The following is a 15,526-nucleotide window of genomic DNA, read 5'->3' as shown; positions in this document are numbered from 1 at the left end:
GAATAAGCATTCAATACATTTTACACCACAGAGAAAATTTTAACTTAAAGACCCAAATCACAGGAAATTTTAAGATGTTATATACTGTTTTGGTTTGGAGAAGTGTTTTCCAAATATCTATGTGTAAAAACTTTGGTTCCTAGGGTAGTGCTACTGAGAGAGTGAGATTTTTGAGACGTGAGGCCTTTTAGAAGAAAATCCTATGAGTTACTGGTGGCACAACCAGAAAGACATAACTGGAGGACTGTGTTCCCTTCCCCCAACCAGTCCTATACCCTGATTTTCAATTATAAGGATACAGCTCCCTTCCTCTTATCCAAAAGGAAAAAAATATATAAGCATGCAAACTGAAAAGGAATAAAAATTCCCTTATAGATTGTGGCTATCTACAGATATCCATGAGCTGCATTACAAAAAAATAAGACTGACAGACATTAAGTGTTTTAACTTTTAAAAGTAATACAGCTAATGGATGCAATGTACTTCAAAATCAAAAAATAAAGTAGTTAAAATATATCTAAATATTATACAGAAATGGCGCTACCATAATCATTCTTCAGATAGTACTTTAATAAAGTCCTTACACATACAAGAATCAAAAAAAGCTTGTCTCAACTTTTTCACCCCTAATGAAGCATATCTCTGTCTCTGTCTCTCTCTGTCTCTCTGTCTCTCACACACACACACACACACACACACACACACACACAAACACACACACACACACACACACACACACAAGCTGTACCCTTACCTTCCCATCAGCTGTCACAGCAAATAGTGTCTGCTCTCCTCCAATTAACTGCACAGGTCTGAGAGTTGCAAGTGCTTCACATGGAGTGGGAACTTTTACTTTTGCACCTTCAATTCCTCCAAGCTGTCCCCTGTGATTATGCCCCCACCCATAAATGGTTCCACTACCACCAGCAGAAAGAGTCCAGTCATCTGGTCGCCTATAGTAAACATTAAAAGAAGATTTGATGTAAAAGAGCTTTGTGTAAAAACACTTATGTACAGCACTGTCTCTTAGTTCCGAAATAATACCTGTTCATCCACTGCACAAGTTGCTCATCTTGCTCTCTTTTAAAGATGCTGTGGCTTTCATGGAGAACATCCATACTTTCACTGTCTGCCATTAATTCACGAATCTTCTTAGCAACCTATGGAACAATATTATGAAATAATGAGTCAAACAAATAAGTTGGATGTGGTGATTCACACTTGCAATCCTAGCAAGGACAGCCTGGGCTACAGATCAGCCCAAGATACAATGTGAGACCTGACTTACTCTTTTTCCTTACAAAAGAATAAAATCAGTTACAGTAAGAAGAAAGGGGAATCTTTAAATGGTAATATGAAGTTACGCTAACATCAACATCATGATTTTATACTTAGTACAAAAAATCAGTTTTATCATGTCAACTTTTAGATGGTAAAAAAAGAAAAGTCTATACCATATCATTATATCTTGGTTCTTTGCAAAAAATTAATGTTAATTGAAATTTACATGTTATAGTACCTGTTTTTATCTATAAGCTTCTTTATGGTATTGCTTAGCAAAACTATGTCTTTATACATTGGCATCTTTTTCATCATACAGCTCAAAAGCAACTCCAAAAATTAATTAATTAACACACACACACATACACACACATTACCTCATCAAGAAACAGACGAGGCAATGGTGTTCTTTTGTCCAGGGCCACAGCAACACGGGAGGCCATGCAGTATCTTCGGAACCAAGCCCATTTATGGGTCTCTGCACAGCAAGGGAGTGTGTCTAATTCCAGGTCACAAGCAAGAGCTACTAGCACCTGCAGTCAGCAAAAAATTGGAAACACGGGGAGTCTTAGAAACAAAGCTAATATTTGAGAGAAGGCCACTGGCTACCATCCTGAGCTATGAGGACCCTTGTTCCCAAGCTCCTCACTTTCTCAGAGTGAGTTTCTAGGAAGACAGCAGCTTCAGAAGACACAGACTCAGACCAACAACAGTGAGGGCATCCACATCATACAATAACTAAGAACATCTGTGTATTTCAAAGCATGCTTTATATATAGGCTTTGATCACATAACCACTTTCTGAGACATACTTCATACAGCCCTTCAGTGATACTAAGGTCTGCTCCCAAACAGGTCTATGACACAACACCCTACCATAACAGCTCTCAGTGGCTCTCCTACCCAAAGAGCTATATAGGACCACTTTAAGTATAAGTAAAATACTACCTTAAAGAATGGACTATGGAGCAGCTGTTTGCCACCTCTTACAATAGGATCTTCATACTCAAACTGCCTCTGCAAAGCTTCTGGAAGGCCTTTCACCAAAGCAGCAAGCGCACTGCCTGTAAAACTCTTAAAAACAGCAAAACAATATTGAATTTCAGAAATTCAGAATGCAGGTGAGCCTCAGGTTTTTTTATTGCTATAAGTAAAGGATTTTATATTCCCTAAAAAAAGGAAACGAGAATTTAAATTCTCAACTTGGGAAAGGGTGTGTCTATAGCGCAAAGAAAGTATCAACTTTTCAGAAGGTTTGGTCTTAGTTTTAGTTAGCCCCTCCCAGGGAACTTCCCTCTTTGGCGTACAAATCCAGCTCATCTCCTGTGGTTACAAATAACTGGAATGGAATGTTCTCATCACAACACAATAAAAGGGATATGACCAATCAGGCTTGTAAAATCTAACACAGACCTATATTCACAGGGGTCAATACACAGACTTTAAAAATTAGCCCAGCCTGAACTTTGCATATTCAGCAGCATGGAGAAAAAAAAGGTCTAGATGTGACAAAGCTGCCTGACAGGTAGGCAGAATTCCCAATTCTCCAGGCTGGTTTAGAGGTTTTAATGATTATAGCAGCACATTTATCCTGAAAGGGTCATAGGGCTAGAAACCCTAATGCTTCATACCAAAGCTCTGGATTCCCCATCATTTTCTCCCAGCAGCCTGTTTATGTTAATTGACTGCCCAAATTCTGTGGTGAGCAGTCTCCTCAGTCTCTGAAGAGCCCACATTCTGTGGCTGGCAGCTGAAACAACACACAGGCAAAGTTTAGAATCTGGACTACCTTTGTCAAGTTAGGTATACAGACAGGATGACCATGGACGTCCCACTAACCTAGGGCGCTCAGCTGAGCACACGCAGCCAGAGAAGCAGCAAGGCGAGGGACGATGCTTCTGTTGGAGGTGAGATTAAGTCGGAAGTCCAAGAGACAGGTCACCAGGTCCATGGATGGACATGAGAGGACACAGCGATCCGAGAGGAGGTCCTTAGGGCCTGTGGAGAAGTCCTGCAAATGTCCCTATGTGATATGGTGGGGACTACCTCCTATGGACAAACTCACAACTCAACTCCCACTGGAACACAGAGTAAGGGAAGAACACAGCGCTGCTAAGTCCTAGAAGTCAAACTTTTTGCTATTTTGTTGCTTGTTTTCCTGTACTGAGGATTGAACATAGGGCTTGTGCATGCTTTGCAAGCATTCTACCAGTGAGCAACTGTTTCCAACCCCGAGCCATACTCTTCAAACTGACATTTAGCTGTGAACCAAAAGCATTAAGAACCACAACCAGCACCAACTCCTAAGAGGTGAGGATGGGGCTAAGTACCTTGACAACTGGAAAGCTTAGCTAGCTCTCTGTCTGATCCTCTCCCCAGGTAGGAACTCTGTTTTTTCCCATAGCAGAAGACAATCCTTAAATCACACAATGGGAAGTTTGCACTTCCTTGGGTGATAATCACAGCCCTCTTACCTGCAGCTGGCATGATGGGATAAACTGTGAAGCGCCAGCCCCACCCGTTCACAGACCCATCACTGATGAACTTCCACTTCAGCTCATCTCCAGGGATGCGAAGCTCACTCGACCAGTCAGACCATTCTCGACCTAGCGGAGAAAAGTACACACTGGAATTAAAATGACTCCACCATCTTACCAACAAGACTCCCTAGATGCAAAGCACAGCTGTTCACACCACTTCAGAAGGTCAGCAGGCTCCTTCAGCCCAAGACCTCTCAAGCTTACATTCACAGCGGGTTGAAAATATTCTACCTTTCCACAGATTTCTATTCAACCTCTGATCGCGTACTGGAGAACCTGAAAGCACACACATACACACTTCCCCAAAAGAAGCTACTACCAAATGGGGAAATGATTATGTACACAACTGGGATGCACTGTGACAACTGCAGAGAGAGCAGGCCCACACCAAGGTAGGTTCTCAGAATGCTTCTGAGTATGGCAGGTAGTTAGCCAATGGCAGAAAGATCTAAAATTCCCACCAGGGGCATTTGTAAACAATTCAGCATGACCAAGACAGGCTGTACTCAAGGAAGCAATGGAACAACCTGGTCACACCCAAGGATCTGTGGAGCTGCATAACAGTCTCTTAAAAGAGCAGGAGAGACGGAGCAACTTAATGATGTAGAAGCATGAGGCAACAGCATACACGCAGCCTGCTGGACTTCCATCTCAAAGCAGTGAGACCAGCACAAATACTACTACTACTAGAACTCTTTTGACAGACATTTATCAAAATGCCATGGACATCATCACTGTACCACATTAGAGCAAGGACTTATGTGACACCATGCAACACAGTCATGCTGCTTACTACATACACTATGAGTGGTTAAGACAAAGACCACATGCAGCCCACAAAACCACATCCATTTACATACTTAGTCTTCCACAGGGAAAATTCCTCAGCCTTTATAAAAGAAGATGTAGCTTAGTGGTAGAATGTTTGTCTAGCATGCACACAGACCCTGGGTTCAATACTCAGCACAGGGAGGTGTGTATGTGTGTGGGAGGGCGAGTAACATATACACACATACATACATACACACATTCATGCATGCACGTACACACTCACACACCTTCCCCTCCCCCACTAAAAAGATCTGAAAACACACACATACATGCATATCCATGCATTAACAACTCTACAATGTTCAAAGTTTTAAACAAGTTTATTAGACCACTCTTCCTGACCTCATGGAGCGCGGCAGAGTACACAAAACCACACACTGTGCCTCCCATCCACTGCACATTCTGTCCACCCTCCAGACACAGCACTCCATGAGCCAAACCCTTACTGTCAGCCAGGCCAGAATTCCTTTAAGCTCTGTAGTATGCCAACAATACTATGTAGGTCCCAGTACTCTCACACACCTATGGTTCTCCAACTGCCGGGACATCTCTCACGCCAGACACTCAATAACCCTCTCTGATAGTGGTATGAAGCACACATCACACAGATCACATCTTATTCTAAGTACTGGGAAGAGGGAAACAAAACCTACTGTTTCACAACTCATTACCTTGCTATACCTTCCTTAAAGTTCCCATGGAATGAAGCACCAGTATCCTGTCTTATGCTAACAACTCCTTTTATGGAGCACGAGTGAGGAGGACTGTCCCTACTTGCCCTCCCTTCTTCACCTGACCGCACCGACACAATCCTGTTGACACCATCCATGACAGTGAGAGGATCGTGGCGCCTCTCTGTGGAGCACTGCCGGTCAAACTCCACCCTGAGTCCTTCTGCACCTAGAGTATAAGCAAGCAGAAAACACAGTGGAAACTCCAGAGAGCAAGTGGAAGTCACCGTTCAGCAAAGCAGGAAGAGTGAGACCAGAACTGCATGTAGGAGCTGGGGAAGAACCAGCACCAAAATCACAGCCTGAGGTTGGCCATCTTGCCCAGCTCTAGCCCCCAACGGAAGGCTCTGCCCATGGACTAAAAGGCCAGAGAACCACCCCACGGGACTGAGCTGTTCTGTTCTCTCACCTCCACAACACCTTCCATGCTGCAATTCTATCACCTGACTAACCATATTATGATGCCTTGAAGACAGTGCTAAGGGTGACCTTGAATGGCCCCCTAAGACTGTGTCATGGTTTGAATATACTTGGCCCAGGAGTGGCACTATTTGGAGGTGTGGCTTTGTTGGAGTAGGTGTGGCCTTGTTGGAGTAGGTATATGAGGGTGTGGCTGCCTGGAAGCCAGTCTTCTCCTAGCAGCCTTCAGATAAAGATGTAGTTCTCTCAGCATCTCCTGCACCATGCCTCCTGGACACTGCAGTGCTCTCGCCTTGATGATAATGGACTGAATTTCTGAATCTGTAAGGCAGCCCCAATTAAATGTTGTCCTTATAAGAGTTGCCTTGGTCATGGTGTCTCTTCACAGCAGTAAAACCCCAAGACAGACTGTAAGTTACAATGTTGGTCACCCATTTGGTACTATGAGAGGTGGGCAGGGCCTGAAGTTATTAGGAGTGTGCCCATGGAAAGGACTGGGAGACTGTGGCTCCTTCCTGTCTCTTTGCTTCTTGGCTGTGAGGTGAATGATTTGTGCTATACTCCCACGTATTCCCACAACATGCTGCTTTGTGCAAATGACGTGCTGCAACCTCCCTAACTGCAAGGCAGAACAAACCCCTACATTTTATAAGCTACCTTAAGTATTTTGTTATAATGATGGAAAGGTGACTAACACAATCGTGTTGTATGAACTTTTGATTTACAGCCAAATCTGATATAAACTGTGGGTTGACATTATAACTTGGGACAGACTTGTGAGACTGCCCCCTTTGGGTATTCTAGTAGTGGCAGAACTTAGCTGAATTGCTGGACACCCAGCTGGTATTTACTGAGAATTGCTTAGTGTAGATTCTCACATATTTGGTATCCAAAGTCTTTTAAGAACAATCAGGAGAGACCCTTGAAAAGGAATGGGACCCAAAGGAGAGAATGTGACTGGCCTTGTGCAGGACTTTAGATTACACTCACAGTCACAGAGACACACTGTGCAGTTCTTCATGGAGGACTGACAGCTCTGACTAATTTTTAGAGACATATGTGAATGTTGTGTGAGGGGACATAAGAAGTGAGTGGGAGGAAAACAAATTATACTGGACTGGCTCAGAAGGCCTGGACTTACTAAGAAATTAGTAAATTTGGAACATATATTTGATTAGTAGATGGGTATGAAGTTGGGAAACAGAAGAGGAAGACAATCACATGATTTTTATTTAAGATCCAGGTAGAAATACTTCCTGTTCAATTTTTATTGCATGTATGTGAGCATTATTTGTATGCATGTGTAGTTACTTGTCTGTATAGAGGACAAAGCAGATGCTGGTCTTCAGGCACTGTCTACTATGGTTTCCCTGGCCTATACCTCATCAACTCAGCTCGGCTGGTTGGCCAATGAATCCCTAAGATCCATCTGCCTCTGTCCCCACTGGCAAGAGCCCAGTGGGCCCACTTTTTCCATGGGCTGGGGACTGAATTTAGGCCCTCATGGTGACACTGCCAGCACTTTACTTTGCCAGCTGCCACTTTAGTTTTTAAGTTTCCTTTTCAGGTTTTTTGTTTGTCTGTTCTGCTGGTTTTGGTTGGGTTTTGTTGTTGTTGCTGTTTGTTTGTTTTTGAGACAGGGTCTCACTATGTAGCTCTAGATGTCCTTAAACTCACTATATAGACCAGGCTGGCCTCAAATTCACAGAAATCTACATGTCTCTGCCTCCTGAGTGCTGGAATTAAAAGCATGCACTACTATACCCCAGCTGGTTTTTGTGGTTTTGAGACAAAGTCTCACTTTGTAGTCCTGCCTGCCTGGAACTCACAAGATTCATAGGCCTGCCTCTGCCTCCTCAGTGCTGGGATTAATGGCTTGTGCTACCACGAACATCACTGTTTTTAAAATTCATCATGAAAGTGCAACATATTAAAATTAAAACTAGACAAAAAAAATAATACTTTTGCAAGCCCTACCTCATTCTGAAAGTTCAATACTATGTTCTACACATTTAAAATGAACAAAATAAAGTATTAAAAATTACTATTAGAAAAAAAACAAAGTTTGGAGTCATACCCCAATAGATAATGAACACTGGCCAGAAAGGTTCCACGTAGCACTATGACTGCCACCATCACCTCAAAACAATAGACAGAAAGACACAAGACAAAAAGGAGCAACAGATAAAAATTAGAAAACCGAAATATATAAGTGTTAAAATTCACAAACAACTTACAATTTAAAAAAAAGTCCAAAATGAAGACGTAAACCAGAAAAAGATGATTCAAAATATACAACAGAGTCCCAAGGAAGGAAATAGCCAGCACTGAACCCAAGACACCCAACACAGAGATATCACAATGCCCTGAAAAGAGAACTAAGTTAGGGGGAGAGCATCATAAACTGATTCAAGAAAATGCTCTGAGAGAACGCTGGGAGGTAAAAGTACACCCTGTATCTGTAAATAGTACCTAGAGTGACTAAAGTAAACATAATCTAATACAATTTTTTACTGCAGAAAAGCAGAATAACTTAAAAAAGGAAACAATAGCTTGCTCACTCACACAACTACAGATGAGTAAGTGATCCAAGAGCTTAACAGCAGCAAGGCAACCTTTCAAGTTTAAATGGCACACCTCTAGAGGACAAGACTGACCTAGGAGCTACAGAGGAGTTCACTGCATGCTCAGACAGAAGGCTGAGGAAAGAACATTTAATGCAGTAGAACCTAAAAGAAGCTGTTATAACTAAAGCTACTGCAGTGGATAAAAGAGTTCAGACAAAGACTAGCAAGATATGAAGAAGGAAGAGATTCTGACACGTTTTGTTTCTAGAAACTGACTGTCAGTAACAGATATCCCAATCTGTTCAGGATCTAACATGAAAAAAGAGATGCAGATCTGATGGAACAAGAGTAGTAAACACTGTGCATTTTATAGTTGCGGGCCATAAGAAAGTCAGACATTGTATTCGTCTATCAATCAAGCTCATTTCTGTCACTGAAGATGTTTAGAAATAGTGGCAACACAGTGGCAACAAGTCTCTTAGCACCAAGGTGTGATCTTGAAATCATGGCAATTCTAGGCAGAAGGCAAACACACAAGACAACCCTAGAATTCTGTGCCACTGCAGACTGCATGGGAGCTACCAACAAACCACCAGAACCTTTGTAAGCCATGTTGTCAACGAGTTCTTAATGACATAAACACACAAATACTACACAGGCACTTTGGAAAAGTGACAGGGGAAGGAATGATTCATTCCCCTAAAACACAGTAAACATAAGGAAAGAATCAAGCCTGCATCCTGCCTCTTTCATGTAGACACTATCCCTAGGTAGTCATCTTAAAAGGTGGGAGACAATTTCTTTTTTAGTATTCTAATTAAAAAAAAAAACCATTCAATTAAAACAATACTACTTGTCAACCCGCTACCCCCAATGAATCAATAATCTTGGTGCTGAGCAGCAACAACAGCTAACATTTTAAGGAACAATGTGTAGACAGTAGGTACTTTACTGAGGTGGCAGAAATCAACAGTCTGCCAAGTGGATGAAACAAGGGCACTCTGAATCAGAAGGACCAGGCTGAGGAACACGCTGAATTGTGGGCATGTACAAAAGTAGATCTGGTTCAAGTCCAGCCTCTTGACTGTCTCAACAGATAAACTACGTAAGAGGGGGATGGGAGGAGGAAACTAAAAATGTACAATTGAGGAACAGAGGCTGCCAAATTGTACGTCAGAGGTGCTCAACATCAGGATAATTTTACTTCACAGAATGTAGGGGCCACTTCCAAAAAGTTGGTCAGCTGACTTTAGACCTAGGTCTTAGAGAAGGCACATTGACCTGATAATTGAATCATTAATTTTTTATTTGGTATATGTTCCAGTTAGGTCCAGCTATCAACTTAACAAAGCCTAAAGTCACTAAAGGGAATTCCAATTGAGGGTCAGATTGTCCTGATTGCTGACTGATGTGAGAGGCCAAGCTCACTGTGGACAGCACCATCCAAGATGCAGATATGTAAGAACAGTATTAGTGTAGAAGAAGCCTGATACTTTACAACTGTTATCATGCATCATCATTCACACAAAAGTCAGTGATTGTGTGTAACTATCCACTCAGCTTTTATCTGTGCAGAATGCCAGGGCCAGGAAGCAGGAGTGGGTGGGTTGGGGAACAGGGCGGGGGGAAGAGATGGGGGGCTTTTGGGATAACATTTGAAATGCAAATGAAGAAAATATCTAATAAAAAATGCCTTAGAAAAGAAAAGAAAAGAAAAGAAAAGGCCTAGAAATAGCACAGTAGCCAGCTAGTGGAGCTAGTAGAAAGCTAGTGGAGCACAAGCAAGTGAGCAAATCCACTCTATGGTTTCTCCCTTAGTTCTTCATCGAATTTCCACCCCAACTTCCCTCAATATGGATTGAGACATGGAGGTAAAGTCAAATAAACCCTTTCCTTTCAAGCTGCTTTTGGTATTGACTGATTGGTGTTTACCACAGCAGCAGAAAGCAAACTAATACAGTGTAGCTCTGTGTTGCATTGTATTTTACAAACATTTTGGAAGAGGATCTAAAATAATCCTATTCTCTTATTTTTCATGAATAGGAAATGACTATTCCCATGGAAGTGGCTACAAAACAGCCCTTCTACAGACAGTGGACCTTGCAGCCCTTCCCAGGGCTGGTCCACATACCTGGTATCTTCACTGTACCACTGGTGGAGGTGTCGTCTGTATAGGGATGGCTACTCTCTACCACCACAGGCTGGGAGGAAAGACGGCCACTCTGTGAGTCTGTGGCCACATCTTCTAACTCAGTGACACAGAGCTCCAACAACATGTCTGCCACCTAGAAAGGAATAGAAACATGAGTGAATGCCACCCCTGGGTCATTCATGCCCTACCCATGCTCAACCAGCTCTGTGCTTTTCTACAGGGAAAGGGCTGCAGAGTGAAGGACTTGGAGGAAAAAAACAGAACAAACCACAACCAATACCCGGTGGGTTACCCCCCAGCTAAGGGGCTGGGGAAATGACTCAATAGTATGTAAGTATGTGGACCTGACTTTAGATCACCAGAGCCCATGTAAAAAGCCAGGTGTATAGCAATGCACACCTGCATTCCTAGTGCCTAGGAAGAAAAGACAGGCGGGTAGTTTCCTATCTTTCCAATCTATCACTGAGCTCCAGGCTGAGTAAGAGGTAGTGTCTCAAAACACACAAATGGAAAACAAATCAAGGAAGACACCTGACCTTGACTTCTGGCCTCAACACAAGCAAGTGTGTATGTGTGTCCATAAACAGATATACAAACACACACACACACACACACACACACACACACGAGAAAGAAAGGAAGAAAGAAATGAAAGAAGGAAGGAAACTGAGTTAAGAAACAAAGGTTTTATTTTAGACCTGGTTTTCTTACACATAAAATCAAGGCACAGTAAAGGTACTATGAGAATTAAAACTATCCACAGGAAAGCATTTGGAAGGAGCCTCATAAAAAACACAGTTAAGGCCAATTCATAAACTGAAACACCAGTGATAATAACAGTCTCATCTACACCTAGACAAGATTACTTCTTGGTGAGAAAAGTAAGTCTAGGGGACAAAAATATCATGAGAAAGAGCAAAAATTTGATAATAATGACCAAGATTCTAGAAAGCATGGGGAGTCAAGTTGGGTCAAAGGGCAGGAACCAGGAACAACCAAACCATTCAGGCCCATCTATGGCAGAGGGAGTATCTTAACACAGGCGCCAACATGGTTGAGCCAGATAGATGGCTCAGTTTACAAAAGTACTTGCCATGTAAGCCTGACAAACTGAGTTTGATACCTGGAGTCCATGCAAAAATAGAAAACAAGAAATTACTCTACAAACTGCTCTATGACTTCCACACATATACATGTCATGCTACCTTTCACACACTAATAATAAATAAAATTTAAAAATTAAAAAGACATGAATATGAGCAATATTTTCAGTCCCTAAATTTAACATACAAACAAAAATCCCACTTTCTGTTTTTTAGGATTATTCTCCTCTATTTCCCTCATGTTTAGATTACAACTTAGTTTATTAAAGTTACATTACTGACAAAGTGATATCACTGCCACATAGGCACAGTTATATAAATTAATTTACGAATCCCAAATATTACATAAGGATAAGACATCAAGTATCCATCTCACCTCTGCAAGGACAATTTAAAGATGATTGCAACTGTTAGCCTGAGCAACTGAGTTAAATTCCTAGGACCCATGTAATGAAAGTAGAGAATTAATTTCTGCAGACTGCCCTCTAATCTTCACATGTGTTCCACAACACACACATAATAAATAAAATACATTTTCATATACATTGTAATAAAAAACTTTTAAAGAAATCATTTCAAATAAAACAAGACTGTAAATAAATCCAAACGCATGTAAGAATTTAGAGTAGGATAAATAGTTTTCAAGTCACTGGATGAATTATTTCACAAATATTGCTGGAGCCACTGCTTTGCCACATATTAAAAAAATTAAGCTGAACCACTCAATATTTTATTCTTTATATTAGGATAAAATGCAGATGGCTGAAAGTGTAAACATAATAGATGAAATCATATAGATGCTCAGGAGAAAAATCAGGAAAATTTCTTGAAAACAATGGAATGAAGTGTTATTATTATTATTATTAATGTCATATATTTTTAGCATATTGTCAGAAGATAGACGTGAAAAATATTGGCAGATTTGTCTACCTAAAAATGAGAATTCTTGCATGGCAAAGCAATATTGGCCAAATATCTAAAAACAAACTACAGGCAAATGTATACAGAAGGACTTATTTGTTCAGTAAAAATAAGATATACAGGGTTGGCAAGGCAGGATTTGTCACCAAGTCTAATGACCTGAGTTCAATCCCTGTAACTATATGGACTATATGGTAGGAGAAAGAAAACAGTTCCTACAAAGTGTACATACACACACACACACACAGAGAGAGAGAGAGAGAGAGAGAGAGAGACAGACAGACAGACAGACAGACAGACAGACAGACACAGAGACAGAGACAGAGACAGAGACCCCAAACATAAGCTAAAAAGCATAATAAAATAATGGTTTGTTTTTAAGGAACGAGAGCTAGTGAGATGTGTCAGTGGTTAGGAGCACTCACTACTCTTGTAGGAAACCTAAGTTTAGTTCCTACCGCTTACATGGTGGCTTAGAGCCATCTGTAACTCCAATTCAAGCGGATCCAAAACCCTCTTCTGGTCTCCTCAGATACCATGTGTGAACATGCTATGCATATGTACTCAGGCAAACACTTACAAGAAACAAATCTTTTTTAAAGAAAAGATAAACCAGTCCTAGATGGATAAAAGAAACTACGGGGAGAACTGGGATACACTTTGTTTTAAAGAACAGCTTCTAAACCTCTGTCCATGGAGCAGTCTAGGATGAGACCATGTGTGAAGAACAGTGGCTCTTGCAGAGAAAGCTGGCCCCAGGTAGTGTGCCTTCCCCATCACTCACCTGTGGGTAGGCAGTGCCCATGCCGGACAGCACAGCAGAAAGCACTTCCCTGCCCCTGTCTCCAGCCCTGCTGCACACTGACAGCTTGAGCAGCTCCACCACCACCCGGGTGTCATCAGGGATCAGCAGACTGGTGAACTCATCCAAGGACTGGGGTTCTGGGCCTGATGTTTTATTTTGGCTTTCAACATCCTAAATGAATTGACAATCAACAGTTAAAACAGAGAATGAAGTATGGGGAGATAAAAGTCCTAGAGCCCAAAGGACATATTAGGAATGGGGAAAGAACATTAAAAATCAGACTAAGACATGATTGATCCCAATATCTAGCATCCACCAAGGAAAAATGCCTTGCTATTATGCCCAGGCAGGCAGCACACCATGTGAGTGAGAAGGACGTCATGCCATGTGAAGCCTACCCTACTCATCAGATTTCATATACAACTTTCATCTGGATCTCTAACATATCATTCACACCATCAACCTTCCTCAGGTTCCTTGGAAAATAATGTTTTAACCTTTTTAGATAACATTTATAATTGTTTTCACTCCTTTACTACTAGGGAGTAGAAAAGGCCTGAGTGAATATGTGCTGTGGACATGAGCACAGCCACTGCAAGCCTCAGACCCATGGGAAAGTAGCAAAATATCACCCCCAGCAAAGTGAGGCTCAGAGGGCTTCCCTTCTGGCCCAAGCTGGTGTGTGTGCAGACAATGTCCACCATAGCTTTTTTCTCTGGGATGTTTAAGGCCTGCAGACTGCTCCCCTATAGAGATTGCTCCTGCTGAGGTTGGCTAAGTCTACACTGTCCCCCTGATCCAGCTGTATGCAATAACTCCTCCTCCTTGTTCAGCTGTGGGCAGTTACCCCTCCTCCTTATTCAATTCTGTAAAATAAATATAGAGCTTCCAGGATGCGGTGGCTCCTCCATGGAGAGGGCAGTCCACTCAGTCCCAGCTTTCTGTGTTTCTGTGTATCTTCTCTTTATTCCCTCGCTGTCCCTGTCTGGTCCACACCGGGAACCTTGCAAGGATGCAGCATTTTACTTTCCACTCTCATTGCATCAGCTAAAACATAGCCTATCTACTCACATTTTCTCCTTTTAAAAAGAAAGCCACTGCTTATTTGCTGGAAGTTGCTTCTTCATTACTGAGTCCTCTCAAGGCCCTAGTCTGTGAACATGCCTCATCTGGGTCGGCTGCACCAGTTTGCTCACATGAGGTCAGGCAGCTACAGACGCCAGGTAAGTCGTTTTATCAGTGGCACTGCAAAAGCCAGAGAGACTGTCCAAGTGCAGTACGTGCATGCATACAGAGAGAGGCCAAGAAAGGAGTGGCTGCTCTGCTCACAAGGAGATCCTGCCAATGCTTCTTTCTGTTTTCTTTACCTCTATCTCTTACAGGAATTATTGTTTGTTTGTTTGTTGGTTGGTTGGTTTTTGAGACAAGGTTACTGTATTTAGTCCTGGCTGTTCTGGAGTTCACTCTGTAGATCATGTTGGCCTTGAACTTACAGAGATCCACCTCCTTCTACCTCCCAAATTCTGGAATTAAAGGCATGCACCAACACCACCCAGCTAAAAATTTATTTTAAATCTTAATTTTTTAAATCACACAGATATGGCTTCTAATCTACCATTTTACCAGGATGTCTTCTTTCTCTGTCTGTCTGCCTGCCTATATCTATCTGTCTCTGTTATTGTTACAAAGAAGCAAAGTATGTGGTGCAGATATCCTGATATGTGCACTAAAGATCATCATAGGATGGTGGGCTTTAAATACTATCTCAGAGCCTCAGTCACAAAATGCTCAGTATGTGGGAAGAAACAATACTACAAAATATCCAGGACAAGGGTATAATTTACAGGTAAGAGGCCTTAAACTAGGGACTGGCAGAAAGCAGAGTCCAGTCACAGAACTCTCTCATATAGGTAGATACTCACATAGCAAGCTCACTGACAACCCTGCACACTGGCGCAAAATACATCCACACATCTACGAGAGGACACTGAGTAAGGTTAGAACCCCTTGTTTCATCTTACTGATCTCTAAGTTTTACTTTTTATTAATAACATTTTCATTCAGCGGTTGTGATTTTAACTTGTATCTCAATGAAAAAGGCTTTTATGGCCACCTTTTATTTTTCCATACCTTCTCTATAACTTTCTCAAAAACTTACAAATCTCTAGCATTTTC

At 41.8% G+C, this 15,526-nt stretch overlaps 1 protein-coding gene across 4 annotated transcripts in view; it reads right to left on the bottom strand.

Annotated features, from left to right (window-relative positions):
• LOC110297519 (E3 ubiquitin-protein ligase HERC2) overlaps nucleotides 1-15,526 on the bottom strand; it is a 171,722-nt gene that overhangs the window by 24,008 nt on the left and 132,188 nt on the right. For 3 of the 4 annotated variants that reach the window (XM_021166289.2, XM_029479793.1, XM_029479792.1), the window contains exons 69-78: nucleotides 13,331-13,522; nucleotides 10,502-10,655; nucleotides 5,445-5,552; nucleotides 3,756-3,887; nucleotides 3,121-3,279; nucleotides 2,913-3,031; nucleotides 2,230-2,355; nucleotides 1,659-1,814; nucleotides 1,045-1,160; nucleotides 755-953 (exon numbers count right to left, since the gene is read on the bottom strand). In XM_021166289.2, coding sequence (XP_021021948.1) covers nucleotides 755-953; nucleotides 1,045-1,160; nucleotides 1,659-1,814; nucleotides 2,230-2,355; nucleotides 2,913-3,031; nucleotides 3,121-3,279; nucleotides 3,756-3,887; nucleotides 5,445-5,552; nucleotides 10,502-10,655; nucleotides 13,331-13,522 — 1,461 coding nt within the window. The remainder of the gene's footprint in view (nucleotides 1-754; nucleotides 954-1,044; nucleotides 1,161-1,658; nucleotides 1,815-2,229; nucleotides 2,356-2,912; nucleotides 3,032-3,120; nucleotides 3,280-3,755; nucleotides 3,888-5,444; nucleotides 5,553-10,501; nucleotides 10,656-13,330; nucleotides 13,523-15,526) is intronic. The other variant, XM_029479794.1, reaches the window with a different exon arrangement.

Source organism: Mus caroli, chromosome 7 (assembly GCF_900094665.2).
Source record: "Mus caroli chromosome 7, CAROLI_EIJ_v1.1, whole genome shotgun sequence".
Lineage (NCBI taxonomy): Eukaryota > Metazoa > Chordata > Mammalia > Rodentia > Muridae > Mus > Mus caroli.
This window is presented reverse-complemented; position numbering and strand designations above follow the sequence as displayed.